This window comes from Aspergillus niger (assembly GCF_000002855.4).
Source record: "Aspergillus niger supercontig An18".
NCBI classification, from domain to species: domain Eukaryota; kingdom Fungi; phylum Ascomycota; class Eurotiomycetes; order Eurotiales; family Aspergillaceae; genus Aspergillus; species Aspergillus niger.
In genome coordinates, this window is record NT_166533.1 from 1327111 (window position 1) to 1352930 (window position 25820).

The 25820-nt window shown below is 54.0% G+C and overlaps 11 protein-coding genes across 11 annotated transcripts; 5 read left to right on the forward strand and 6 right to left on the reverse strand.

Annotated features, from left to right (window-relative positions):
• Nucleotides 1-154: 154 nt before the first annotated feature.
• On the reverse strand, nt 155-1150 carry An18g05810 (40S ribosomal protein eS26; the record flags this gene model as incomplete). Its single annotated transcript, XM_001398995.3, has 4 exons — nt 155-260; nt 347-449; nt 730-857; nt 1128-1150. 4 exons carry the CDS (start codon nt 1148-1150, stop codon nt 155-157), a joined length of 360 nt encoding a protein of 119 aa, XP_001399032.1.
• Nucleotides 1151-2142: 992 nt separating this feature from the next.
• On the forward strand, nt 2143-4241 carry An18g05820 (uncharacterized protein; the record flags this gene model as incomplete). Its single annotated transcript, XM_001398996.3, has 4 exons — nt 2143-2193; nt 2351-3224; nt 3285-3379; nt 3432-4241. 4 exons carry the CDS (start codon nt 2143-2145, stop codon nt 4239-4241), a joined length of 1830 nt encoding a protein of 609 aa, XP_001399033.3.
• Nucleotides 4242-5329: 1088 nt separating this feature from the next.
• On the forward strand, nt 5330-9047 carry An18g05830 (uncharacterized protein; the record flags this gene model as incomplete). Its single annotated transcript, XM_001398997.3, has 6 exons — nt 5330-5512; nt 5702-5924; nt 5988-6163; nt 6230-6661; nt 6715-8780; nt 8840-9047. The coding sequence occupies 6 exons, from the start codon at nt 5330-5332 to the stop codon at nt 9045-9047; spliced, it is 3288 nt and encodes a 1095-aa protein (XP_001399034.1).
• A 376-nt stretch (nt 9048-9423) lies between these two features.
• Nucleotides 9424-10863, reverse strand: An18g05840 (uncharacterized protein; the record flags this gene model as incomplete). Its single annotated transcript, XM_001398998.1, has 3 exons — nt 9424-9807; nt 9897-10445; nt 10519-10863. 3 exons carry the CDS (start codon nt 10861-10863, stop codon nt 9424-9426), a joined length of 1278 nt encoding a protein of 425 aa, XP_001399035.1.
• A 446-nt stretch (nt 10864-11309) lies between these two features.
• Nucleotides 11310-13013, reverse strand: An18g05850 (uncharacterized protein; the record flags this gene model as incomplete). Its single annotated transcript, XM_001398999.3, has 8 exons — nt 11310-11465; nt 11519-11704; nt 11753-11966; nt 12016-12185; nt 12232-12510; nt 12557-12581; nt 12643-12724; nt 12794-13013. 8 exons carry the CDS (start codon nt 13011-13013, stop codon nt 11310-11312), a joined length of 1332 nt encoding a protein of 443 aa, XP_001399036.1.
• Nucleotides 13014-13517: 504 nt separating this feature from the next.
• On the forward strand, nt 13518-14277 carry An18g05860 (ribosomal protein P1; the record flags this gene model as incomplete). The annotated part of the gene is made up of 4 exons (XM_001399000.3): nt 13518-13586; nt 13801-13878; nt 14012-14144; nt 14231-14277. 4 exons carry the CDS (start codon nt 13518-13520, stop codon nt 14275-14277), a joined length of 327 nt encoding a protein of 108 aa, XP_001399037.1.
• An 804-nt stretch (nt 14278-15081) lies between these two features.
• Nucleotides 15082-16292, reverse strand: An18g05870 (uncharacterized protein; the record flags this gene model as incomplete). Its single annotated transcript, XM_001399001.1, has 5 exons — nt 15082-15228; nt 15288-15346; nt 15407-15456; nt 15514-16121; nt 16182-16292. 5 exons carry the CDS (start codon nt 16290-16292, stop codon nt 15082-15084), a joined length of 975 nt encoding a protein of 324 aa, XP_001399038.1.
• An 882-nt stretch (nt 16293-17174) lies between these two features.
• Nucleotides 17175-19388, reverse strand: An18g05880 (uncharacterized protein; the record flags this gene model as incomplete). The annotated part of the gene is made up of 2 exons (XM_059745852.1): nt 17175-18738; nt 18844-19388. The coding sequence occupies 2 exons, from the start codon at nt 19386-19388 to the stop codon at nt 17175-17177; spliced, it is 2109 nt and encodes a 702-aa protein (XP_059606626.1).
• Nucleotides 19389-19820: 432 nt separating this feature from the next.
• Nucleotides 19821-21743, forward strand: An18g05890 (uncharacterized protein; the record flags this gene model as incomplete). Its single annotated transcript, XM_001399003.3, has 3 exons — nt 19821-20497; nt 20559-21578; nt 21632-21743. The coding sequence occupies 3 exons, from the start codon at nt 19821-19823 to the stop codon at nt 21741-21743; spliced, it is 1809 nt and encodes a 602-aa protein (XP_001399040.1).
• Nucleotides 21744-22477: 734 nt separating this feature from the next.
• An18g05900 (uncharacterized protein) lies at nt 22478-23500 on the reverse strand (the record flags this gene model as incomplete). Its single annotated transcript, XM_001399004.1, has 1 exon — nt 22478-23500. One exon carries the CDS (start codon nt 23498-23500, stop codon nt 22478-22480), a length of 1023 nt encoding a protein of 340 aa, XP_001399041.1.
• Nucleotides 23501-23898: 398 nt separating this feature from the next.
• On the forward strand, nt 23899-25644 carry An18g05910 (uncharacterized protein; the record flags this gene model as incomplete). Its single annotated transcript, XM_001399005.3, has 3 exons — nt 23899-24233; nt 24288-24423; nt 24478-25644. 3 exons carry the CDS (start codon nt 23899-23901, stop codon nt 25642-25644), a joined length of 1638 nt encoding a protein of 545 aa, XP_001399042.3.
• Nucleotides 25645-25820: the final 176 nt, after the last annotated feature.

Here is a 25820-nt window from a genome sequence, read left to right on the forward strand (position 1 = left end):
GTTCATTTCCATTTAAGAATTCCGCATAAAGTAGTAAAGAAGTTCTGGTTTTTTTTCAGACAACATAAAGAAAAATAATAAGAAGCACCAGTTAAGGCCCCTAAACTAATTCCATTTTTCTTTTATCTCTTTTGAAATCGTTGTCATTCCTTCCTTACATAGCCTTGGCGGCCTGAGGGGGGTTCAGCTTCTTGCCATCCTTGTTGTACCTGATACGAGGAGGGGGAGCACGGTTGCGACGACCTTCCCGGGAGCGGACACTATAGGATAATCATTAGCTTGTGTTTGTTCTCGAAATCGATGATGATTCGACGCATTCATCGTTGTTGAGTGGGTGGTGGCGTACCGAACAATCTTGCCGTGGATAGCGCAGGAGACGCAGTACTGCAGCTTCAGGTACATCTTGGGGACGGCGTAGTCGGTGAAGACGGAGGCGTCCGAGATATCACCTGGAGAGTTGGAAAAAGAACCAGTCAGTCCGATGTTGTCTTTCAGGATGGGTCGAATTCCGTTCACTCGTGCGTCGCGCTGTTGTATCTATTCCTCTTTCTTCTTATCCGATGTCGTATTCCGGTCGAGTTCATTTCGCTTCGAATTGTTGCATACACACGCATACGCACACGCATACATAAAACACCCCACTTCCCAGCTCTTTCAGAATGAACAAACAGCGCGCGCGGACGGTTTCGGGAAGAACTCAGATCAATGGAGCAAGATCGTGGAACGTACGGATGGCAGCGGACTCGACCATGTTGCGGATGGTGAATCTCTTGATGGCCTTGTCCTTGGGAGTGCAGCGAGCGCAGTTGGAGCAGCGCACGGGCTTGACGTGGCCGCGGCCGTTCTTGTTACGACCGCTGTGAAATAGGTTAGTTTATCGGTCTCTTCTTTAAATTTGCGAATTTTCCATGTTTTCGATTTGAACATCGCCATTTCTTCAATTTTCTTCTGTTTTTTCCCCAAAATCACACACAACACTGTACGGTAGCCGGGCCATTCTGCGGCAAATGTATGGCGAATATTTTTCCGTGCGGCCGTCTTCATTCAGGTGTGCGTAGATTGTGTATATGTATACATGGCATGTGGCATGGCATGGATGGGTGGGATAGGAAAGGGTTCGGTCTTACTTGTTCGCCCTCTTCTTGACCATCTTGACGGATTTCTCTGCAGCAACGGGTCAGAGAATGTAAGTCAGGGAGAAGGGGAAGGGAGGTTGTCGCGTACTTGGCTGTCGGGTTTGGTTGTCGTAAAGGCTCCGGAGTCGTCTCTTCGGGATGAGGTTGTGTCGGGTTTGTGTGGTAGCCCTATGCCCTTAAGCGAGCTGGGTCACGGGATGAGTGGCCTCAGGCGGTTAATGGGAGATGTTGACACCTGAGGCATAAGCGGAGGGGGGTGACATCGGGAGAGTGGCGGAGGGTGGCCTGACCGCCCCTGCCTCAGGCAATCGGCGAGAAACTTTGAAAAAGTTGGGTGATCCGACTGAGTTCACGTGCCGTGTCCCGAAGCAGCCTAGCGCGCAAGGCCCTTCCCGACCCAAAGTTACGGTACACCAATACGGTATTCTGTTTACTCAGGCCGAGTATTGTGAGTGGTCCCCGTGCCATCCCTCTTTCTCCCTGAAACTGTCATTAACAGCAAATAGTTCGGCCAGCCGAATCCACTTGGGATCTGCTTCTTCCTTTTCCCCCCCCTGGGTTTGGCTTGGTGGCTGTTGGCTTGTCTGCCGTATCTTTCTCGTCCCTCCAGATCATCGCGTTGTGTCTCGCTCTCCCTCTTTTTACTCTTCCTTCTTCTTCCTCTTCAGTCTGTCTTCCTTGCGTGACTTGTCTCTGGTTCATTCCCACTCCTCAATCCTCGTTCGTCCTTTCACGGGGGGTTGTGTCTCCATTCCACCGCTCCGCTGCATTCTCCGCTCTCTCTTGACCGGTTCGTGAGACACAGACCTGCCAGCCTACCACAGGTCCGCCATTCTGGTTCGGCGCCATGTCATCCACACCCACTTTTAAGGGAACCATTAGCCACAAGACTGTCGGTAGAGGCAGGCTGCCCGACTTTGACAGTCACATTCCACGTCCTCGCCCAGAGACTTCCTCTACAACTCATACCCCCCAGACCGCGTCCAGCGACATTGGCAGTTCCACCATGAGTGCCGCCAGCAGCCGTCAGAGGCAAAACCAGTCCAAGCGCGATGAGGTATGGCACGCTTTTCCCCCTTTGGATTGTTTGCAACAACCCCGGAAGAAAAGGAGGCGAACCCTGAAAAATCTTGCCATGCAAGCTGTTTCTCGTTTTTTGAAAATTTGATTGCTCAATGCCTCCCATTGACTTTTTCTAACTCTCATGGACTTAGGCCATCCGGCGAAAATTGGAGGCCGACCTCAACAAGAAGAGACATGCTCCGGCACGAGCAAACCGCTCCCGCAAAGCTCCCCCCGGCACCGTCCTCGCATTGAAACCTAGTCAAGCCCTTCAGATCAAGCCGAACACCTCCATCGCCGAAGCCGCCCAGTTGATGGCCGCGAAGAGAGAAGACTGCGTGCTTGTAACTGACGATGATGACCGGATTGCTGGTATCTTCACCGCTAAGGACCTCGCGTTCCGCGTGGTCGGCACTGGCCTGAAGGCGCGAGAAATCACCGTGTCTGAGATTATGACCAAGAACCCTCTGTGCGCGAGAACGGATACCAGTGCCACCGATGCTCTCGACCTCATGGTTCGGAAAGGATTCAGACACTTGCCGGTTATGGACGAGAACCAGGATATTTCGGGTGTTCTTGATATTACGAAGTGCTTCTACGATGCGATGGAGAAGTTGGAACGTGCATACAGTTCGTCGCGCAAGCTCTACGATGCATTGGAGGGTGTGCAGACGGAACTCGGCTCCAGTCAGCCCCAGCAGATCATCCAGTACGTGGAAGCGCTACGACACAAGATGTCCGGCCCTACGCTGGAGACCGTCTTGGACGGTATGCCCCCGACCACGGTCTCCGTCCGCACCACTGTCAAAGATGCGGCAGCTCTGATGAGGGAACACCACACCACTGCTTTGCTCGTACAGGATCAGGGCTCCATCACGGGTATCTTCACCAGCAAGGACATTGTTCTGCGTGTCATTGCTCCCGGTCTTGACCCGTCTACCTGCAGCGTCGTCCGTGTGATGACCCCTCACCCCGATTTCGCCCCCAGCGACATGAGTATCCAGGCTGCGCTCCGGAAGATGCACGGTCAGTCACTCGGTCAACCCCTGCAGCGCTCGAGAGGAAACTAACACTGGAGATATATAGATGGACATTACCTCAACCTGCCCGTCATGAACGATGCGGGCGAGATTGTGGGAATGGTGGATGTGCTGAAGCTTACGTACGCCACCTTAGAACAGGTTAGTAACAGCATATCAATAGGATAGGGCCATTCGTCTAACAGGCAAGCAGATCAACACCATGCAGTCACATGATGATGAGGGCCCGGCCTGGAACAAGTTTTGGCTGTCGATGGATCACGAGTCCGATTCCATGGTCTCGGGAAGCCAGCAGCCCGCGCAGCGGTCAGTACTCAGCCCTGAGTCTCCGAAGGCTAGTTATGACGCCCGAGACAGCGTTCTCCCCAACGAATCTGCTTCTCACCATGGCGGTGACGAGCACTCTGAATACCACGTGGACCCGCACCACGGAGAGCACATCCCCTTCCCGTTCAAGTTCAAGGCTCCTAGCGGCCGTGTGCACCGTGTTAACGTGTTCCCCTCTGCTGGCATTGCTGAGCTGGTTGCTCAGGTGTCGGCCAAGCTGGGCCCCGAGGCGGAGGCCGTGGGAGGCGTTCCCAGCTGCGACGAGGGCAAGTTGAGCAACACGGGCTACGCTCTGAGCTACCTGGACAACGAGGGCGACACCGTGTCGATCACCACCGACCAAGATCTGGCAGATGCTGTCAGCCTTGCCCGTCAATCGCACCGTGATAAGGTCGATCTCTTCGTCCACGATCCTACGCAGCCTCCTATTCCTGCTACCGTTGAACCCCAGCCGGCACCAGCCCGCCCCGTCGAGGAGAAGAGTGCCATTTCCGAAGACCGGTCGGAAGAAGAGTCCCTGGTGGCCAAGCCCCGGGCTCCGTCCTTCCCCGTACACCAGCCCGAAGAGCAGTTCATCGCCGGAGTGCCCAACGACCTGCTGCTTCCGGGTGCCATTGTGACCTTGGCGGCCGTCATTGCGGGAGTGTTCATTCTGAGCCGGGCCACTTCCCGGTAAAGAAATGTGTGCATCTACCTGGCCGTGATGAAAGAAAGCAAGTACCCTTGTATCTATTTCCTTTTCGACGTCTCCTTTCGCGTGTCATATATCTGTAACCCCAAGAGCGTTTCGTTTGTGTGACTAGTTTCCATTATGCATTGGTCAATCTCCTTCCCTACATGTGGTGGTGGCCCAGTCCTAATTGAGCCTGTTTTATTCTGTTTCGGATACCGTTGAGTTCGTGAGAGCGTAAGGTTACATACAAATAGCATGTTCTGCTCCCATTCGGGAAGCGTATTAGACCACCCACCAGTACAGGACCATCGTCATGGTCAATATCATGAGAGACGAGATAGCATTTTTAGATGATAAACATAATAGTCTCCGGTATAGCCAAGGGACGTTCCTGGATGATTTACCGAATCCTGCAAGAGGGGTTGACGGCCTGGCTGCCTGAAGGGCTTGCCGGAAAGAGACTAGCGCAGCGGCCTTGGGGGAAATTTTTGGGATCTTGGGAAATTCTGATTGGGGCGTCGAGAGCAGAAAGCCGTGAATATTACTTACAACCTAGTCTATTCTTGCAGTCACTTTTGACCTCTTCCCTCCTTCACCATCAAACATCCAGGCTCTCTTTCTCTCACTATCTTCTAAGCCTCGCGCTATTCACGGGCCCTCTTCTTCCTCTGCGCCCCCCCCCCCCCCCCCCCTCCCCTCCTGTTCACCCGCAGCTCTCTGTCCGGCTGCGATGCTGAGCTGGGAGTTAACCCGCGTTGGTACATATTATTGATTGATCGATCTTCACTCTACTCTACTTTTTTTTCTTCCCTTTTTATTTTTTTTCCTGGCCGGGTTGCCCGTTGATTGATTGACCTGTCTGGTTGCTTGGTGCCCATACCGCCCTCCCTCTTCCCCCTCGACTGGTCAACTTATTTCTTCCCCCACCAAAACAATTTCTCCTCCAAAGGGCCAAAAAAAAGTCCCTTTCAAGTCAAACCACCACCCCCACCTCCACCACCTGGGTTCACCGCTGGACCCCGTGTCTCCTAATTTCCCGCGCTCTTGGTGGTTTTCAGCTCGGGTTGATTGTTCACACTTGAGCTGTCAAAATGTCGCTACTCCCCCCCGAGGTCCACTCGGCGCTCTCGCAGCTCCTGCGCGCGCTGTCCACCCCCGACAACACCATTCGTGCTCAGGCGGAGGAACAGCTGAACAATGATTGGATTCAAGGCCGTCCCGATGTCCTGCTGATGGGCCTGGCAGAGCAGATCCAGGGTGCGGAGGATGTGCTAGTAAGTGCCCTGCTTGGCTTTCCCTCGGTGGGCCCTTGGAGGACGTTGGTCCAAGACGTTCGAGTCAAAGATCAGCACCCCAGACCATAACAAGCGTTATCTTTTATCCCTCCGGACTAGTGGCAGATCAAGGAATCAAAAAACAAAGTTGGTTCGCGTTCAGGTTGCTCATTGTTGCATCTCACCCAGACACGTTCTTTCTCCGCCGTTCTCTTCAGAAGAATCGCGACCAAGACACGAAAAGACCCCGTCACAAATGAGGCCAAGGAGCTCTTTTCGACCCTCACTGGCGAGCAGAGGTTGATCATCCGTCAGAAGCTCGTGACTTGCTTGACCAGCGAGTCCGTCACAGATACCCGCAAGAAGATCGGCGACGCCGTGGCCGAGATTGCCAGACAGTACACCGATAATGGTAGGCACCGTGAAGGACCTTGATGCGTGCTGGATCTTTTCCAATCTGATATATGTGGCTTAGGCGACCAATGGCCCGAACTGCTCGGCGTTCTCTTCCAGGCCAGCCAGTCCCCCGACTCCGGCCTGCGTGAGGCCGCTTTCCGCATCTTCAACACTACTCCCGGTATCATCGAGAAGCCCCACGAGGAGGCCGTTGTCGGTGTATTCAGCAAGGGTTTCAAGGATGACGTCGTCTCAGTATGTCAACGCAGCCATCCCCCGGGCTTGAGGCCCCCAGCCGTATGCTGATTGCCGTGTGTACAGGTGCGCATTGCCGCCATGGAGGCCTTCGCTTCGTTCTTCCGCTCGATCGCCAAGAAGTCCCAGCCCAAGTTCTTCTCCCTCATGCCCGATCTGCTCAACATTTTGCCTCCGTTGAAGGAGTCGTCGGAGAGCGAGGAGCTCTCCTCCGCCTTCTTGTCTCTGATCGAGTTGGCCGAGATCTGCCCCAAGATGTTCAAGACCATGTTCAACAACCTGGTTACGTTCAGTATCAGCGTGATTGCCGACAAGGACCTCAGTGACCAGGTCCGCCAGAACGCTCTCGAGTTGATGGCTACGTTCGCCGACTATGCGCCCTCGATGTGCAAGAAGAACTCCGAGTTCGCTCAGCAGATGGTGACCCAGTGTCTGAGCTTGATGACGGATATTGGTGTTGATGATGAAGATGCTTCTGAGTGGAATGCTTCGGAGGATGTACGTTCCGCTCTATAATCTTGCAGGGTTATTGTTGTGCTGACGTGTTACAGCTCGACTTGGAAGAAAGCGATCTCAACCACGTTGCGGGTGAACAGTGCATGGACCGTCTGGCCAACAAGCTTGGCGGCCAGATCATCCTCCCCGCGACCTTTGCCTGGATCCCTCGCATGATGTCCTCTTCTGCCTGGCGCGATCGCCATGCGGCTCTCATGGCCATCTCCGCCATCTCGGAAGGCTGCCGCGACCTGATGGTCGGCGAATTGGACCAGGTGTTGCGACTGGTCGTTCCCGCTCTTCAGGACCCCCACCCGCGCGTGCGCTATGCGGGCTGCAACGCTCTGGGCCAGATGAGCACCGATTTCGCCGGTACCATGCAGGAGAAGTACCACGCCGTGGTACTGACCAACATTATCCCCGTGCTGAACAGCACCGAGCCCCGTGTCCAGGCGCACGCGGCCGCGGCCCTGGTCAACTTCTGCGAGGAGGCCGAGAGGAAGGTGCTGGAACCGTACCTTGCTGATCTTCTGCAGCACCTGCTGCTGTTGCTGCGCAGCAGCAAGCGCTACGTGCAGGAGCAGGCCCTTTCGACCATCGCCACCATCGCCGACTCGGCTGAGAATGCCTTCGAGCAGTACTACGACACCCTGATGCCTTTGTTGTTCAACGTCTTGAAGGAGGAGCAGTCCAAGGAATACCGCCTGCTTCGCGCCAAGGCGATGGAGTGCGCCACGCTGATCGCTCTGGCTGTCGGCAAGGAGAAGATGGGCCAGGACGCGCTGAACCTGGTGCAGCTTCTGGGTAACATTCAACAGAACATCGTCGACGCGGACGACCCGCAATCGCAGTACCTTCTCCACTGCTGGGGCCGCATGTGCCGGGTCTTGGGCCAGGACTTTGTCCCTTACCTCCCTGGTGTCATGCCGCCTTTGTTGACGGTTGCTGCTGCCAAGGCTGACATTCAGCTCCTCGACGACGAGGACCAGATCGACCAGGTCGAGCAGGACGAGGGCTGGGAGCTGGTGCCTCTGAAGGGCAAGATCATCGGTATCAAGACCAGCGCACTGGAGGACAAGAACACCGCCATTGAGCTCATCACAATCTACGCGCAGATCCTGGAGGCTGCGTTTGAGCCCTATGTTCTGGAGACGATGGAGAAGATTGCCGTCCCCGGACTTGCATTCTTCTTCCACGACCCCGTGCGGGTGTCGTCTGCTAAGCTGATTCCCCAGCTCCTGAACTCTTACAAGAAGGCGCACGGCGACCAGTCAGCTGGATTTGCCGGCATCTGGAGCAAGGTGGCGGAGAAGATCATTGAAGTGCTCAGCGCCGAGCCCACGGTCGACACGCTGGCGGAGATGTACCAGTGCTTCTACGAGTCGGTGGAAGTGGTGGGCCAGAGCTGCCTGACCCAGCAGCACATGCAGGCGTTCATTGAGTCGGCCAAGTCGACGCTGGAGGACTACCAGGTCCGCGTGAAGGCGCGTCTTGAGGACCGTGCGGAGGCGGATGACGGCGAGGAGGACAACCTCGACTACGAATACGCGATTGAGGACGATCAGAACCTTCTCAGTGACATGAACAAGGCTTTCCACTCCATCTTCAAGAACCAGGGCACAACGTTCCTGCCGGCGTGGGAGCAGCTGATGGCCTTCTACGATGCATTCATCACCAGCGAGGACCCGACACAGCGGCAATGGGCGCTGTGCATCATGGATGATGTGCTTGAGTTCTGCGGGCCCGAGTCGTGGAACTACAAGGACCACATCATGCAGCCCCTGGCAGCCGGTCTGCAGGACCCTAATGCGGCCAACCGCCAGGCTGCGGCGTACGGTGTGGGCGTTGCTGCCCAGAAGGGCGGTGCCGCGTGGGCCGACTTTGTGGCGGCCAGCATCCCCAGCCTATTCCAGGTGACGCAGATCAACCAGGCACGCAGCGAGGAGCACGTGTTCGCGACGGAGAACGCATCGGCCAGTATCGCCAAGATCCTGCACTACAACGCCAGCAAGGTGCAGAACGCCCAGGAGATTGTGGCCAACTGGATCGGCACGCTCCCGATCACATTCGACGAGGAGGCTGCTCCGTACGCCTACTCCTTCCTTGCGCAACTCATTGACCAGTAAGACCCCCAAAGTTGCTGAATAGTATCTAATAATCATACTGACTGATTTGCAATAGACAAAACCCCGTGGTGATGTCCAGCGCCGACAAGGTATTCGGACACATTGTGCAGGCACTGGAAGCGGAGACGCTGCAGGGCCAGACAGCCGGCCGGGTGGCCAACTCGGCGAAGCAGCTGGTGGCCGCCACAGGGCTGAACGCCGAGCAGATCCTGGCGGGTGTCAACCCGGACAACCAGGCTGCGGTGCGCAGCTACTTCCAGTGAGTCTGCCATGCGATGATATGATATAAACCAGTTGGGGACGGGGTTCGGTTTGGGAAATGTTCATATGCCATGAGTTGAAATGAGAATTGCAATGCGATAAGGACAACAACATCAACCACCATCAATAAGGATATGGGATTTATCTATTTTTTTTTCCGACAGTTATTTTTATATTCCTTCTATTGTTATGCTTTTATTGTTAAAGGTGTATAGCGGTTTCATGAGAAGAAGACAAGACAAAGACGTGACGTAGTCGGGAGCCATAATAAGCCGAATACATACATACTACTACATATACCACATATCTTCCACTCCCAATCAATCCTATACTATAGACATAAGAGACAGAGAGAAGAAATACAGGGAAGTAGAGAGATCAAGCAACCGTCTCCAAAATCTCCAACACCTGCCCCTTCTCCTGCAGCGGCACCACATTCGCCTGACACCACCGATCATGCAGACTATGTTCCGCCAGCGCATCGAACTGATCCCGCCCCACCCCGACCGCCTGCAACGACCGCGGCAGCCCTAACTCTCGAATGACCGCGTCCAGCACATCCCCGAGGTCAACTGCTGCGTCTGCGTAATATTTACGCACTACCCCCGCCACACCCTCCTGCCGGAGCAGGAAGTCGCGGAGTTTAGTCTGTCGGGGAATCACATCGCTGTTGCTGCTGCTGCTGTGCTTGGCGTTGTATTTGCATACGGCGGGGAGGAGAATACAGCTTGTTTCGCCGTGGGGCACGCCGAAAGGGCCGAGCTATCATTACCAATCGCATGTAGTTTAGTACATATATATATATACACATCTTTGTGGTATATGAAAGAGTGAGAGAAGGGGATACTAACCTGATGCCCGATCCCATGACTCGCCCCCAAAGGCAACCCCGCCGAACAAGCAGCCATAGCATCCACACTGCCCAAAGCACAATCCAATCGCGCTGCTTTCCCTCCATCACCATCTGCATCTATCCCATCTTTATTGTTTAACCTACACTTCACCAACCCAGGTATCAACAACCCCAACGCATGCAACGCCAATCGATCTGTCTCCTCCGTAACCCCATCTTTACTTCCCACCCCGGAGGACAGATACGTCTCGACGCAATGATCCACCGCGCGAATCCCCGTCCCTAACCAGATCCGTTCGGGAGTGGTGGCAGTCAGCTCGGGGTCAAGTATCACCAGCTGCGGGCCGCGGATCGGTGCCCCGAAGGAGTATTTTCGACGTGAAGTGTCGTGCGTGGCGCCCGCGAAGGAGGAGTATTCGCCCGCGGAGAGGGAGGTGGGGATGGAGATGATGGGAATGGAGGGGGGTTTGATGGGCGGGTTCGGAGTGGGTGGTTCGCTTGTTAAGGTAAGGAGGGTGGATGGGGTGGTGGTGTTGTTGGATATTGCCTTTAATGATTAAAATTATATTACCAGTATGGGTATGAGATAATGAGAAAGGTAAAAGGGAAGGGTAAATTACCAACGCAACCACCTTCGCGGCATCAGTTAGACTCCCCCCGCCCAAAGTAATCAGGAGATCTGCTTCCACCGCTTGGGCGTCGCGGACTACTTCTAGCACTTCGGACCAGAGAGTGTGGCTTTGCATGCCGATGCGGGTCCCTGCAATTTTGTCTGGTCCCAGGGCCCGGGTGAGACGGTCGAGGGCGTCGGTGTCGCGGGCGAGGGAGGCGGAGCAGAGGATGTAGATTTTGGAGGCGTGGAAGAGGTCGGTGATATGGTGGGCTGCGGACGAGGAGAAGGGGATGCCGTAAGAGAGGAGAGGCCGCGGTCGGTCGGCGAAGGCTGGACGGAGGGTTTCTGTCATGTTGAGATGATGGTGATGATGTTGCTGATGATGGGGAGTGTATGTATGTATATGGGAGGTATGAGACGAAGGGAAAGAATTGAAAGGGACAAATGTGACTCTTATATACACTCTGTCAGGAGGATTGGATGTGGGATCTGCCTGTCAGCAGACTGCGAGTGCCCCAAGCAAGGGTGATGTACTCTTGAAGTAGCTGCGATGTATATTCCAAAGAGACCCGCGATGTGGGAGGTGGGGCCCGGCGGGGCGGAGCGGAGGTGATGTCATTCAGGAATTCATGCAGTTACAAGGTATGTAGTAGTCAGTTATTGGTTTCCAACTTGCTTCATGATTCAAGTTCAAGTTCAAGTTCAGTCATTCACTACGACGGTCCAACTCCCTAACGCCTCCAAAGCCAGCACGATATCCTCCCGTCCGCATTAGTACATATTAAGACATCTTTCCATCTACCCCGTCCGCTCATCTTCGTCCACCGCCGCCCGCAATTCCCATACAATGTCGTAGCATTCCGCCAGCAACGCGTTCACGCTGCCCTGGCCTTCGGGGATGTCGGTGCCCACGTAGAACTTGCCGTCCACCCGCATGTTGTCAATTGAATTGAGCTATTGGATGTCGTTAGTGCCTGCACACTCTCATCTGCGAAATTAGCACCCACCTTCATGCTGTACGGATAGAGCTCGCGCGAGTTCGATACGCCCCCTGACTCCTGCACCTCCAGCAGGCATTTCCGCAGAGTCTGCAGCTGGTTGTACACTGGCAATAGCGCCTCCGACACCGGCTCCGAGGAGATCAGCAGCGCATAGATGTACCCGTAACTACGCCGGATCAGGTACAATAATGTCTACAGCAGAGTCAGCGTGAATCTTGGAAACCCCCCGATAAAACTTACCCTCTGCGCATGAATGTCTGCTGCGTTGCCCTCCGCGTCCACAAAGTTGCCGTTCACCCGCGCCTCGTCAATCCGGTCGAGTTTGCGCTGGTAGCCAAACAGGTCTGTCTCACGGAGCGACCACGCCTGTGTCACAGCCAGACGGTCCAGCTGATTGCGAATCTCGATCAGTCGATCGTATTGTTCCTTGAACCTTTCGTCGATCTTTCCTTGTCTGCAACAATATCAGCACCGAATTCTAACACGGACCCATCCATACATACCGCTCCAGAACAATCTCCGTCCAGAGCCAACACCGTTCCATCAGCAGCTTAACATCTTGCTGAGCACCGGGGAGCGGTACTCCTTCAGCATCCACGAATTGTCCATCCTTCATACCCTCTTCAATCTTCTTCAATTGGGTCCGAAGCGTAGTGACCTCGGATGATGAAAACTACCAGTGTCAGCTTGCACGCATCCGATCGGCAAGGGTGAGCTACCTTGGAGCGCGTGTTCACGGCCGACGTTGATCGCAGAATGGAGACAAGTGTCTCATGTGTAGCCGCCAGTTCCGGGCCCAGCTTGGCCAGACCACTCTGCAACTTCTCCAATAGCAGTTGGCATTTCTCCAGACGGCTCTCGAGCAGGGTGATAAGGGCGGGGGAGTAAGCTTGGCGGCATCGATCAAGAGTTTCGTTCATGTTCGCAAGGGTCTTGGTAATGGAGATCAGGTCTTTGGAGCTGTAGAAGCCGGCCTCTTCCAGGTGATCGAGTAGACGCTGAAGGGTTAGTAGGGGCTAGTGTCACAGAGACGGTCACGCGTACCTGAACAGTCGTCGCAAGAGAGTATCTGTATTACAGCGACAACGATGTTAGTATAGTCCACCTCATTTCGGACGAAGGGCACATACACGGCAGGAGCTTCATTGTTGCGACCAACGGTCAGAAATAGCAGCGAAATGAGCTGGAAGCAATCGTCAAGAACATAGTCCACTAGAACATCGCACAAGTTAGCATTCCCATAGTCGCCATCATCCATACACAGGCCCACTCAGTGCTAACGTCGATTATGTGCCCGCCGGCGATCCTGTTCCTTGCGCGCGGCATTGAGCTTTTCTACCTCGGCGACCACCTCTTCATACAGAGGAAGAACATCGCGAGATTTGATGTATGAAGACTTGTCCTGCTTGAGCAGGATGAGAGCATCGCGAGTGCGCAACAGACGCTCAAGGATTGGCTGCTCTTTCGGGTCCAGCGGGGCGGGGACAGCGGGGGAGTCCATGCTGCTGAAGAGGGGGAGAGGGGAGAGGGAGAGGAGGGGGGAAAGAAGATAGGTAATGGAGGTAATGAATCGGGGACGCCGATGCGGATGAAGCGGAATTCAAAGAGATACCCGAGATGATTCTATATCAGCGACACAACAGCCAAGACAGGTAGACAGAATTCAATAAGAGATACATCCGCAATGAAGAAAGTCAACGGGCGGGAAAGCAACGTGAAGCCCATCAGGCGATGATGGCATTGCCAAGCAATATGTCCCGAAGCAGGCTAGCGCGGAGTCACGGGCGAGGGGCGGTGGCACTAAGCCCAAACGGGAGCAGCCCTAAGCGAGGGCTTCTGCGGCGCTCAACACACAACTTCCGTTCAGGGCGAAGCGTTAGTCACTCACCGTCCGACTCCCCTTCTCGACCAGGCCGTTACAAAAAAGTCTCCCGTCCTTCTCTTCCTCTTTTTATCCCCATCCCTCTCGAGACTCCAGTCCAGTCCAACCCCCCCGTCGACCACCATGTCTACTGCCGAGCTCGCTTGCTCCTACGCCGCCCTCATCCTCGCCGATGACGGCATCGAGGTCACCGTACGTATTGACCCTTGATTTCAACCCGGGCATTGGAATGGCAGGCAAGGATAAGACAAAGTGCTGGGAGAGAGCAGGAAAAAATAAAGGGTGTCGCGAGAAAGAGATGGATCTGGAGGATATCAAGGATTCGGAACATGCAACAATTGCCGGGTTGAAAAATGCAAGGTTACAGGATCAAATTTGGACTAATAATGCAATTTCTTGAATATAGGCCGACAAGCTCCAGACTCTCCTGTCTGCCGCCAAGGTTCCCGAGGTTGAGCCCATCTGGACTTCCATCTTCGCCAAGGTAAATTAAATCCGTCCAAGCTTCGCAACACATCTCAGTTTCATCATCGCATGCGATTCGCGATTCACCCGATTATCAATCATCACCACCCTGGAATCAAACACAAAACTTACACGTCGGTTTTTTCCAATAGGCTCTCGAGGGCAAGGACATCAAGGAGCTCCTGACCAACGTCGGCTCCGCTGGCCCTGCCGCCCCCGCTGCTGCCGCCGGTGGTGCTGCTGCCCCCGCTGAGGCTGCTGCCGCTGAGGAGAAGAAGGAAGAAGGTACGGAACATCCAACATACCCATTGTCTTGGCGATTGCAATGGCAGGGCATAGGAAAAGGAACACTTGGACTAACTTCTATACAGAGAAGGAGGAGTCCGACGAGGACATGGGCTTCGGTCTTTTCGACTAAGCGTCTTCAACCGTTCGGGTTTCCTAATTTTTCCTTTTCTATCTCGTTTCCTTACTACCTCCTTTTCGCCCCCTCGCATTTCTTGTACCTGATACTACGCGACCGCACGAAGACCAAAAAGGGAAAATTAAAAGAAAGAATGAACGGACAAGGACATCCGGTGGGACTGGGCGCTCTGCTCGCATGATAGGCTCCGTCGTGAAAAAGAACCAGAAGTGTGTCTCTTACGTAGTACTTTCTGGGGGGGGAACCGCGATGCCGTTGGGATTCCGGTTTTTCCTGGGGGGGCGAAGAGATTCGGCTTCGGCTCCTCTTGTGTCTCTGATGTTGTGTGTGCTTGTTGCTACTATGCTATATGGCGTGTTCTTTCGAGCTTAGGTGCCCCAGCTCTCATGCAATGTCTGTCATGCGACCATGAGCAAAACCTCGTTCCCACTGTTCCCCTTATGTTCTGTAGATTTAAATGTAGAAACCAGTAGTTTGTAGGGCTATAGTTTAGTACTCCTATACTATACTCCGCCTGCCCTGTGCACCACTTCCCCATACAACAATTCCGCCAATCAATGTACATCAACAACAGCAAATCAGTATCAATATCGATAACAATAACATATCCACTCCGCAATGCAAGATCAAGATCAAGATAAAGATCTTTTAGAGACCGCCAGCCCATACAGTACAACCAACCAAGAATACAACCCCAGACAATGAAAGACTAGCTAGACACGCTAAACCATCAGCAGCATAGAACCGAGACAACTTTAGAAACAACACACAACACCAAATTAATGTTCAACAGACGCGCTAAACAGCAGCCGTGTCCTGGTCGCGTGTCGCGTAGAGTCGGAACTGCACGAAGATAGTCACGTCCTCGACCATGGTGCCGAGCGAACCAATCAGCCATGGGACATTTGTCACGATATAGTTCTTTTCTGTGGAGTGACAGATGATCTGTATAAGATCAGTTAGTCTGGTTTATGTGAGTCACGAGGAGTGAAAGTGAGACTTACGCCTGCGCCGTAGGTGAGGTTTCCCATAAGGGAGAGGATGAAGAATAGTAGCGAGAGTCCTATATCCATATCTGTTAGCTCATCACAACAATCAATTAGAGAGGAAGGGATGTACATACCCTCACACGACTTATCGCAGTAATTCTTGTAGATCTGCGGAAGTCGCGCCCTATTATTCCATTAGCACAATCACTCTCCCCAACCAAGCGTAGAAAAGTAAACATACCCAAGATAACAAACCGCACTAATATACCCCAACACCATTGCCCCAGGCGCCATATCCACGCCTCCCAACCCCTCCTCCACAGGCGCAGGCTTCCACACGCCCGTCCGCCACGCAACCGTCCACCCCGCCATCCCAATGACGCAGATGCCCAGCACACTGCTAAAATTCTTCACCCACGCCTTGCGCCCCACATCATTCTCCTCGACAATCTTAGCCAGCATGTCATCACTGCTGCTTTCCGCGCGGCGCGTCGAGTTCCTAGGGTTGTCCACAATCTCACCAGTCTGCGTATGCGCATACGCATCGCTGAACCGCCGGCCCAGAAGCGGCGTCGTCGGATCGGGCGTGCTTGGCTCAAAAACGGAAGAGGAGGTGCGGCGGCGGGGGCGCGGCTGTCGGGAGTTCCGCGCCTTGTAGTAGAGACATTGTCCGATGAGAACCCCGTCCGCGATACAGAAGTACACGGCGATGGCGACGATCACGGGCACGAGACCTGCCCAGGCGCCTCCGATTAGGTTTGTGATGTCGCCAAGGAACCAGACGAAGAGGAAGAGGAGGGAGATGGCTTCGGCGTTGCCGTTGCGGTAATTTTCGATTAGTTGGGGGACCTCGAAGCTTGTTAGTATGGCTTGTAGTATGGGGAGGGAATAGAGGATTAGAGGGCTTACGAGGAGAAAGATCCAGCAGGTGAGTGATATTGAACCCAGCAAGCCGGAGGCTGCTTCGCGAGGAGTGAGAGGGACAGAGTCAGCATTGGTAGCTGTCCAGAGAGTCGCCATGTTGAATTGAGGTGTTGGGGGGGCAGTGAGGTGCAAGAGTTGTTGCTGAGGTTTGGAGGGAACTCTTGCGGACTGCTCGACTCAGTCAATGACGGGCAGAGATAAGGAACCCTCCGATGATAGCGGTTTTATTGAGAAAATCCCTTGCCGGCCGGGCGCATGAGGTCACAGGGAAATAGGGTCGCGATAAGAGCGGATAATGAAAAATGAAGGGTCAGCTGCTCGATTCGGAGGAATCCGGTGGTTGAAGAAATTTTCATGGAATGTGTAGGAGGAAAAGCACGAAGGAATGAAGCTATTAAAAAGGCGACAATTGAGTCACTTGGTGACTGAATAGATTGGCGCATGGTTGCGGGTGGAGCCGGTCAGGAATGCTTTTGACTAAGCTGTCTGTCTTTTGCACTGTCATTCTTCTAAGTTCTAACTTCATCCGATCGCTTATCAGCTTGGAGAGTCCCCCTTGATTGATTGTCGATTTATTTGGATGGGGATAGAGTTTCTTTGGGGACATGTAGGGGAGTATCTGTGAAACTAGAATGGATACATTTAAGCTGCATGACCGTTGGTGACGTCGTATTGCTACAGGGGTCCCTTGTGAAGCAGGCCATACTAGGTTGTACTGCTATTTTTAAAATATAAATACACTTCAATTGTGTATTACTCGGCCGCGATAGCATCAACACATACGATCGATATTAAAAACGATTACTACATTAGACCAAGTTATCTGTCTTCATTGAAGTTCCTGTCGTGATATTGAGTAATTTTGCTCAACAACCATCTATATTCTATGCTATCTACTATGACCAGCTGGATGCCCATGCGGCAAATACTTTTCCTAATTTCACATTGGTAACACAACGCGATACTTCATCCTGGGTATCAAGCTTCTTCCTCATCATACTGAAGCAGCTGGAGCTCGTCTTCCAGCATGGAAACCACCATGTCGCCCATCGCCTCCCGAATCGGTCCATGCAGCAAACGCTCGCGCTCCGACTCTGGCTGAACCAATTCCAAGCCATCCACATACTCCGTCAGCGGGGAATAGTCGAGTACTTCGCCCCAGTTTCCGCGGTCAACTCCATACTGCTGGATGAATGCTTCCAACGTGTGCATCCCATCGTTTAACAGCCACTGTTCGAGGACTGGTTGCTGATCGGCGCTGGGGTGGGCCGGCGCACGGTTGTCCTCAGCTTCGGTCTCCGATGGAACGTCATCTTCGTGTACTTCCTCTCCATCACGCTGGAACCGAGGGAAATGAATAGCTCCGTTGTTCAGCTGATCAAGCAGGTCTCGCAGCCATTGTGGCCGCCCTACATCTGGTACCTGCGACAAGTAGGATGGCGTGGGGTCGGACTGCTGACGATAGGCTTCCGACTCGTACGGAGGAAGGGGGTCGGATGCGGAGAGACGTCCAGCGACGAAGCGATTTGGAAGATGTGTCGTGACCCGAGGGATATCGGACAGTACAACATGGCGTGCGATGTCCAGCGATATCTCCGGCGGCTCAACGGGCTCTTCTTCGTCGGGAAGCGTGTCGGCCACTTCTACGATCAAAGAAACCGCTTCAGGAGTGTTCCAGAGGTCTTTGGCACGGCTAATGTAGAGTTCGGTGAAAAGTTCGTGGGCATCCGTGGGTGGCATCTTGCCCCAGATCCTCTTTGGCATGGGCTGGATGTCGAGCTCTTGCGCCATCTTACAGAATACCCACGGGTAGCGCGACATGGCTCGCCGCAGCTGCTCGCGGCATTCCTTCGGTTTGTTGAGTCGTAGATAGGCCAGCGCGAGCGAACACTGTATATTGGGAAGGGTGTCCCACTCCTTGCTCAGACGCGTCTGTGTGCAGAGATCCACGAAATGGGCATATTCTCGGCCTCGCAGGGCCAAGTGATCGATAAGAAGCCGGATGCAGTAGGGGTCAGTCTCATTGAGACTCAGTAGTAATTTCGCCCACTCATACGCCGTCCGCCAAGTACCCTTCATCCCCAGATTAGCAATGTACCTCCAGCCAACCAGCCACAGCTCGCGGTTCTCCATATGCACAAAGTCAAGTTTTGCCTGGCCTTGCTTAACGAGGTTGCTGAAAGACGAATGGGCTGAACGCCCGATGTTGAACAGTGCGCGCTCGAGTAGATCGGCCGAGACTGCATGATCACCCTGATGCTTTGCTATCTCAGACACCTGTAGGAGGGTAGAGATGTGGTAGGGGTTGTATTGTAAGAGGTGGATCATTCTTTGGGGATCCATCGACTCCACGCACATATCGAACTGTCTCTGCACGTCTGTATAGGATGAATTGTGCACAATCTTGTACATAGTAGAGCCATTTTGGAGCTTTTCGACTAGCTCCATTCCAAGACCACCACTGGGAGATCGAGGCCACTCATCCCTGCCCTGCATGAGAACGTTCCGCCGCTGCGTCACGCCAGCCAGACTCTGACCCCTACTGGCAGGGCTGTACCGACCTGTCAGTGCCTGCCCTAAGTCAAGCGTCTCTCGCCCTCTATCCCTTCTGCGACCTGATCCAGTATCTTGATCGAAGTTTTCCAACACGACATTCCCAAATAATTTGCGCATCTCGTTCGTCGCATTCAGGCATCTAGGATCAATGGCGAGAAGCGCTTCCGGTGTTTTCGGGAATCCAGCATCACGGTCTTCTGCGGCGCCTGGACCACCAGTGTGTGCGGAATGTTTAGGGTTGACGGCCAAGTCTTTCAGCGCTTTGTCGATATCATCCAGTCCTGTAGTCTCGGAAGTAGCAGCACCGGCCCCCGATTTAGCTCCAGCCTTCTTTTTTTTCTTGTTCTTCTTATTCTTCTTTCCCGGGGCTGCTGGCTTAGGTGCAGGTGCAGGTGCAGGAACCTCTTTAGGTTGAGTCACCGGCTCAGGTTCCTCAATCTCAGCTTCATTTTCGGACTCCTGCTCGTCTTCGTCATCGTCGACTGAGTTCAACAGATCGAAGGCGTTGAGCTTCGGCTTCGACGGCCGGACCACTGGCTCTTCATCGCTCGAGTCATCGTTTTCTTGTTCGACTTGTGCCAGCTGCAGCTCTTGTTCGCGCTGCTTCTGCAGCTTGCGGAGCGCACGGGAGGACATTCAGGAGTCGGCAATATATCCGAATATGTAGAGACTGGATTTACTGGGTGCAATGGGCCACACACGCAGACAGTGACAGGGAGAAGATATTGAAAGGAAGGGCCCAAGATCCATAGAACAAAAGAATATGATTGAATCGGGCAGTCCCGCGGGGAATGACGACACGGCCGAGACAGGCTTAGCGGGGTTCTGGCAGTTTTGCTTAAGCCCCTTTCGGAACATGCCGTATGTAATGTCACAAACAATACGTACACGGTATCACATGACGCAATGGCGGCGAGATCCCGTGGTTGAAGTAGTTGCTTGCCTCCACCGCATCTCGTTGTTTCTCACTTGCTTATCTTCTGCTTGCTTTTGTTGTTCTCCGAAACCAGAGACGGAGAGTAGTCAAGACACTCCCGGCTCACACACAACTCTCTATCCGCCGGCCCAATGCGTCGTGCGGCTTTTCAGGCCCTTCGTACTGCCCGTCGCGTGCCAGCATGGAAGGTCACTGGTAGGAAACCGTGCGCCGTGTCCTTCTCTAGCAGTCGGAGTCTCGGTCTACGTGCTTCCTCCACGGGCAAACACCCCTCTTATCTCTCCGCCCCCCTACAGTCGTCGATGCATCTTCGGAACTTCTCGCTCGCTGTCATTTCGACCGTCGTCGCTTCGGGCGCCTGGTACGCTTATCAGGGCACCGGCCAGACATCGGCGGGTCTGAACCCAACATCGTCGCAATTCCGTTCGTATTCGACCGCTGGTGCGCAAGCTGAAGCCCCTGCGGAGGCCACTCGACGTGCGCTGCTGGTGGATAATGACCAGTTTTTTACCGCCCCTATTTCTGGAGATCAGCCTTTATCCAAGCACACGGACGATTCCGACCGTCGAGTTCTCGAGATGTTGACCCCGGAGCAGGCCACACAGAAGCTCAGGAAGAACGAAGAGTCATATTTGGTGAACCGGGGCAAGGGAGTGGTCCGTTATGATATTGTTCAGGTGCCTAGTAATTCTCCGATCGAGGATGATCATGCCGAAAAGATCATTGAGGTGCCGTCGTCCGTAGCGGCAGCCAATCAAGGCGAATCCAAGAGTGATTGGATGTTCTGGGCGGTGTTTGATGGCCATTCGTACGTCTACAGAATTCCATACGATCAAGCATCTTCCCCTTACTAACTTATGGTTTTTCAGAGGCTGGACAACATCTGCCAAATTGCGCAATGTTCTCATCTCCTACGTCGCTCGTGAATTGAACACTACCTACAAAGCCGCAGCTGCAGACCCCTCTCTGTTGACGCCCTCGTCCGCTGCCATAGACGCCGCGATCAAGCAAGGGTTCACTCGTTTGGACGACGATATCGTGCACAGCAGTGTCGACAAGGTGCTCAAGTCCAACTCCCGCCGGGTCGCAGCCGAGATGCTTGCGCCTGCTCTTTCCGGATCTTGCGCTCTTCTTGCTTTCTACGACTCTCAATCTAAGGATTTGAAGGTCGCCTGCGCAGGTGACTCCAGAGCTGTTCTGGGTCGTCGCGCTGCGAACGGTAAATGGTCGGCAACACCTCTTTCCGAAGACCAGACTGGTGGAACTCCGTCGGAGATGAAGCGTCTACGGGAGGAGCATCCCGGGGAGCCCAACGTTGTGCGCAACGGACGGATTCTCGGACAGCTTGAGCCGAGTCGCTCTTTTGGAGATGCTTTCTACAAGTGGAGCAGGGATACGCAGGACAAGATCAAGCGACAGTTCTTTGGTCGCACTCCCCATCCCCTGTTGAAGACCCCTCCCTACGTGACTGCCGAGCCAATCATCACCACCACAAAGATGGACCCCGGCAGCGGTGACTTCCTCGTCCTCGCAACCGACGGTCTCTGGGAGATGTTGAGCAACGAGGAAGTTGTCGGTCTTGTTGGCCAGTGGGTTGAGCAGCAGCAGCAATTCGGCGCCAGTGGCAGCAACAAGGCCTGGCTGAAGAGCTGGTTTAGCTTTGGCAACAAGTCAGAGCTGCCCGTGGAAGGGCCCAAGGAGACCGACGCTGAAGGCCAACGCCGTCCCATTCGCCAGCAGCAATACGACATTGCTGGAGCAGCCAGCCGGTTCACTGTTGAGGATCAAAACGCTGCGACTCACCTTGTGCGCAATGCCATGGGAGGAAAGGACAAGGAAATGGTCTCCGCCTTGCTCACACTTCCCAGTCCTTATTCTCGCAGATACCGGTATGCTTCCTTCCCTACTTTATCTTTTCTAGGATTCCGCTAACTTCACCCAGTGACGACGTAACTGTCGAGGTTATCTTCTTCGGCGAGGGCCCTGACAACCGCACCGTCACCATCAACGAAGAGGCCAGCGCATCCGAGGAGAGCGTCAAGGCCAAGCTGTAGTTGTAAACCCATAACTTTTTACCATAAGACATTATTATGACTGGTGCTAAAGAGCCATAAAAAGAGAGATGCAAGAAAACATGCTTGATTGTCGATTTCCATTTCTTATCCTTTGTCTTTGATGCCCGTTCGTGATACATGCATACACAGTTGACGGCATCCACTGTCTTTTATGATTTTCTTTCACCCAGACTAAATGAACTGGCAGTACAGCCGGCGTTACGCGTGCGGAGCCTGGTGGGGAATATTATCTTGCTTTTAGTATGCATTAATTAGCTAGCATGGAATAAGATACACATGACATAGAATGTTACATTCGTGCAACTCGTGCTCTTTTACAAATGGAACTGATGCTATTCCTGGGGTATCGAGATTCGAATAATAATACAGAGCGGCATATGTCCGCCATGCCATAAATTGCGCTGAGATTGTCAAGCTTCCTCAGTGCTCGAACACCCGGTCTCCGGTCCGTCAGGCCAGGCCGTGACTCAATGGGTTCAGTTATGGACGAGCATGTATGAGACGATTGCACCCGGGTATATTCTCATGAAAGAAACCGCGACGCATATCCTTGCCCTGAGCGAGTGATAGATGTGTTGTCCCTCAGTGAGACTATCTCAGACGCATTTCAGTACTCGTGACTGAGCAGGGCCTGTCTCGCATCTTGACTCGGTCGGCTATAGCCTGATATTACATACTCCGACGTGTCCGCAATCCATGTCCATAGTCTCATTTCATGTCTTCTTATGCGGAGGCGCCAGGCGGTTTGGTGCTTTGTACATGACATAGTGTCTCTTCCAAACAGGTAGGGGCTTAACCGGGAAAAGCACCCGATCCAGGAGTAAGGTCTGTAACGTGGCGATGTTCGTACTGCTGAGCCAGTAGATCATCAATGCAGTAGGCATCTCCGACACATAGGATGACAATCCCACATTCAACGCCAGCACCTGAATGAACATCCGGATTCCCCGCAAGGAAAGCTGCTTGTACATCTCTATCTTGGGCAGATCCGCCAAGTTCTTCAAAGGCTGGGCCTTCCAACCCATTCGGATATTCAGCAGGATAGAGAGTGTTAGCGCCAAGGGCAGAATACCGGTAGGATCTCCGGCCAGGAGATCAGGGAACCAAAGAGCACCCTCATTGGCGAGTGAGGGCTCGACCGCCAGATGCAGGGCAGACGAGGGATCCGCAGACTCGGGCTCAAGGCGCGATAGGAGCCAGGGCACTAGACCACGGTCATTGCCGGACATGGCGCGGAGACTCTCCATGATGGAGATCCATATGGGTAATTGGAGGAAGTTCAGCGGTTTCCAGAACCGGGGAATGCCCAGGCGACGGTGTACGATTCGTTTCCTTTCCAGGAATTGCTTCATGAGCTGTTGCTTTTGGGCCCTTGTAGGGCCAATTTTGGCGAGCAACAGGCGGTCTTCGCGGGTGTATTCGTCTGACTTCTGCAATTTCTCTTTGAAACACCTGTTCCATGCTTGGAGGAGCGGTATCGCATCCCGTTCTCGTCTCGCTTGCATCTTGCTGTAGAGTTGCAGCGGCAGCGCAATGGATGTTCGGACGATCAGAGCGCTCAATGGGATGGAGACGGCCCATGATAGACCGGAAATGGCGTGGACATTGTGAAGAAAGGCGGAGGAGAGTTCGAGGGCTTCGTTGATGAAGGGAGTTGGGCGTGTTGGATGGAAATGCCGGACCTGCTGGAAAGCCGCCGTCTTGCGTGCGGGATGCGACAATCGGAAGGGCCGCATGTTAAGCAATTGGCTGGGTGGCTGGAGGTACGGACTAGAAAAAATAGGATATGTACAAGAATGAAATGATGTATTTATGAATTAAGAGACAATGCCTCACCAACACCGCACCGAGTTGATCAGATCAGACCAGAATGAGTTGGAAGGGCCGCGGAGGATGGAAAACATGTGATCACGTGGAATGCTCAAATCACGTGGTGATAGGAACAAGACAAGACTGACCATACCGTCAAGCTGTCTTGTATGTATGGTAACATACCATACAGGCTATCGATAAGATCTCGAGATCGACCCGCTTCTTCGCTTCGTCTTCAACCTCCACGCTGGCCAGTTTCATTCTTCTTCTCTTCCGCTTCTTATCCACCTGCCATGTCCGCAGCTGTCTCTCGTTAGCCATGATGCTGCTCATCCTCAAGTCGCTCCTCACCTTGCTCGCCCTCCTGGCGACCTGTGTGCTACTGCCCCAGCTGCCCCTGAGTCTTCTCCGCCTAGTTCTCCGCGGTGTCGGTTGGCTGGTCCAGAAGCGCACCCGCTCTCGCCGCGAGTATATCATCTCGCGCGTCCGCGCTGACGAGGAGGAACATGCTGCCCGCACAAAGTCCGCCTCTGCTACCAACTCCGGTGATGAGGAGGACTGGGAGAAGGTCGACACCTCCAGCTCCAGCTCCGGAACCGCTGGCATCAACCGCAATGAAGAATGGAATGGCATCATCGGTTTCTTCCATCCGTTCTGGTAATGCCCCAGCAAACCCCTCGTTGCAGCTCCCCACTGATCACTATTCTACAGTAACGCAGGCGGTGGTGGTGAACGTGTCCTCTGGGAGGCCGTGAGGGCGACCCAGAAACGCTGGCCCAAGGCCATCTGCGCCATCTACACGGGAGATCATGAGGTCAACAAAGCAGCCATGCTGGAACGGGTCCAGGTACCACTCACACCAGCTTCTCCATACCTGTCATGCACTTACTGATGACCTCAGAACCGCTTCAACATCACCCTCCATGCCCCCACTGTCGTTCTCCTCTATCTCACCACCCGCAAATATGTTGTTAGCAGCATGTACCCTTACATGACTCTCCTCGGCCAATCCCTAGGCTCTCTCATTGTCGCCTACGATGCCTTCAACCTCCTTGTCCCGGATATCTTCGTTGACACAATGGGCTACGCATTCACCCTCGCTTTCAGCAAGCTTCTCTTCCCCTCTGTCCCGACCGCCGCCTACGTGCACTACCCGACCATCTCCACGGACATGCTCCAATCCCTCGACGACCAGACCGGCCTGCAAGGCGTCAACTCCGGTGCCGGCAAGGGTCTCAAGGGCCAGATCAAGCGGAAGTACTGGATCGCATTTGCCAAACTCTACGGCTGGGTAGGCGGCCACGTCGACGTCGTCATGTGCAACTCCTCCTGGACATCAGCACACATCCGCGCCATCTGGGGTCCCTCCCGCCAATCCAACCCCCACAAAGATCCCACCGTCATCTTCCCACCCACCGCTGTCTCCGAACTCGAGTCCACCATCACCGTGTCCCCAGAGACCGAACGCACCCGCCAACCCATCATCCTCTACATCGCCCAATTCCGCCCGGAGAAGAACCACCCCTTACTCCTCCGCTCTTTCGCCCGCTTCCTCCAAGAGCGCCGCGACCAGAACGCTGACCCCGAATCCGAGCCCAAGCTCGTCCTGATCGGTTCCGTCCGCCACGCCAGCCCCGACGAAACTCACATCTACAACCTCCGGCTACTAGCCCACGAACTCCGCATCCGCGACCAAACCACCTTCATCTGCGACGCCAGCTGGCCCACCATCCTCGACCACCTCTCCACGGCCTCGATCGGCGTCAACGCCATGTGGAACGAGCACTTCGGCATCTGCGTCGTCGAGTACCAAGCCGCCGGTCTGATCAGCGTGGTCCACGACTCCGGCGGTCCCCGCGAAGACATCGTCATTGATCTCGGTGATGGCGCCACGGGATTCCGCGCCTCCACGGAGGAGCAATTCGCTGCTTCGTTCGAGGCGGCGCTTGCGCTTCCGGTTGAAGAGAAGGTCGCGATGCGGCTACGCGCCAGGAAGTCTGCGTTGAGATTCACCGAGGAAGAGTTCCATGCTAAGTGGATTGAGGAGATTGGGAAGTTGGTGAGGTGAGCGTTTGTGGTCGTAAGGGAAAACTGATTATCCAATCCCATCCCACCTCTTATAAAAAGAAATCATATCTATTATCTGCTCCATTAAGAGTTTCGGTTTCTTCAGCTGGCTGGCTAGCTAACTAGCTGTCCAGCTGTTGGGCGTTATCCACGGCACTGGGGGTAAATGAATGCATT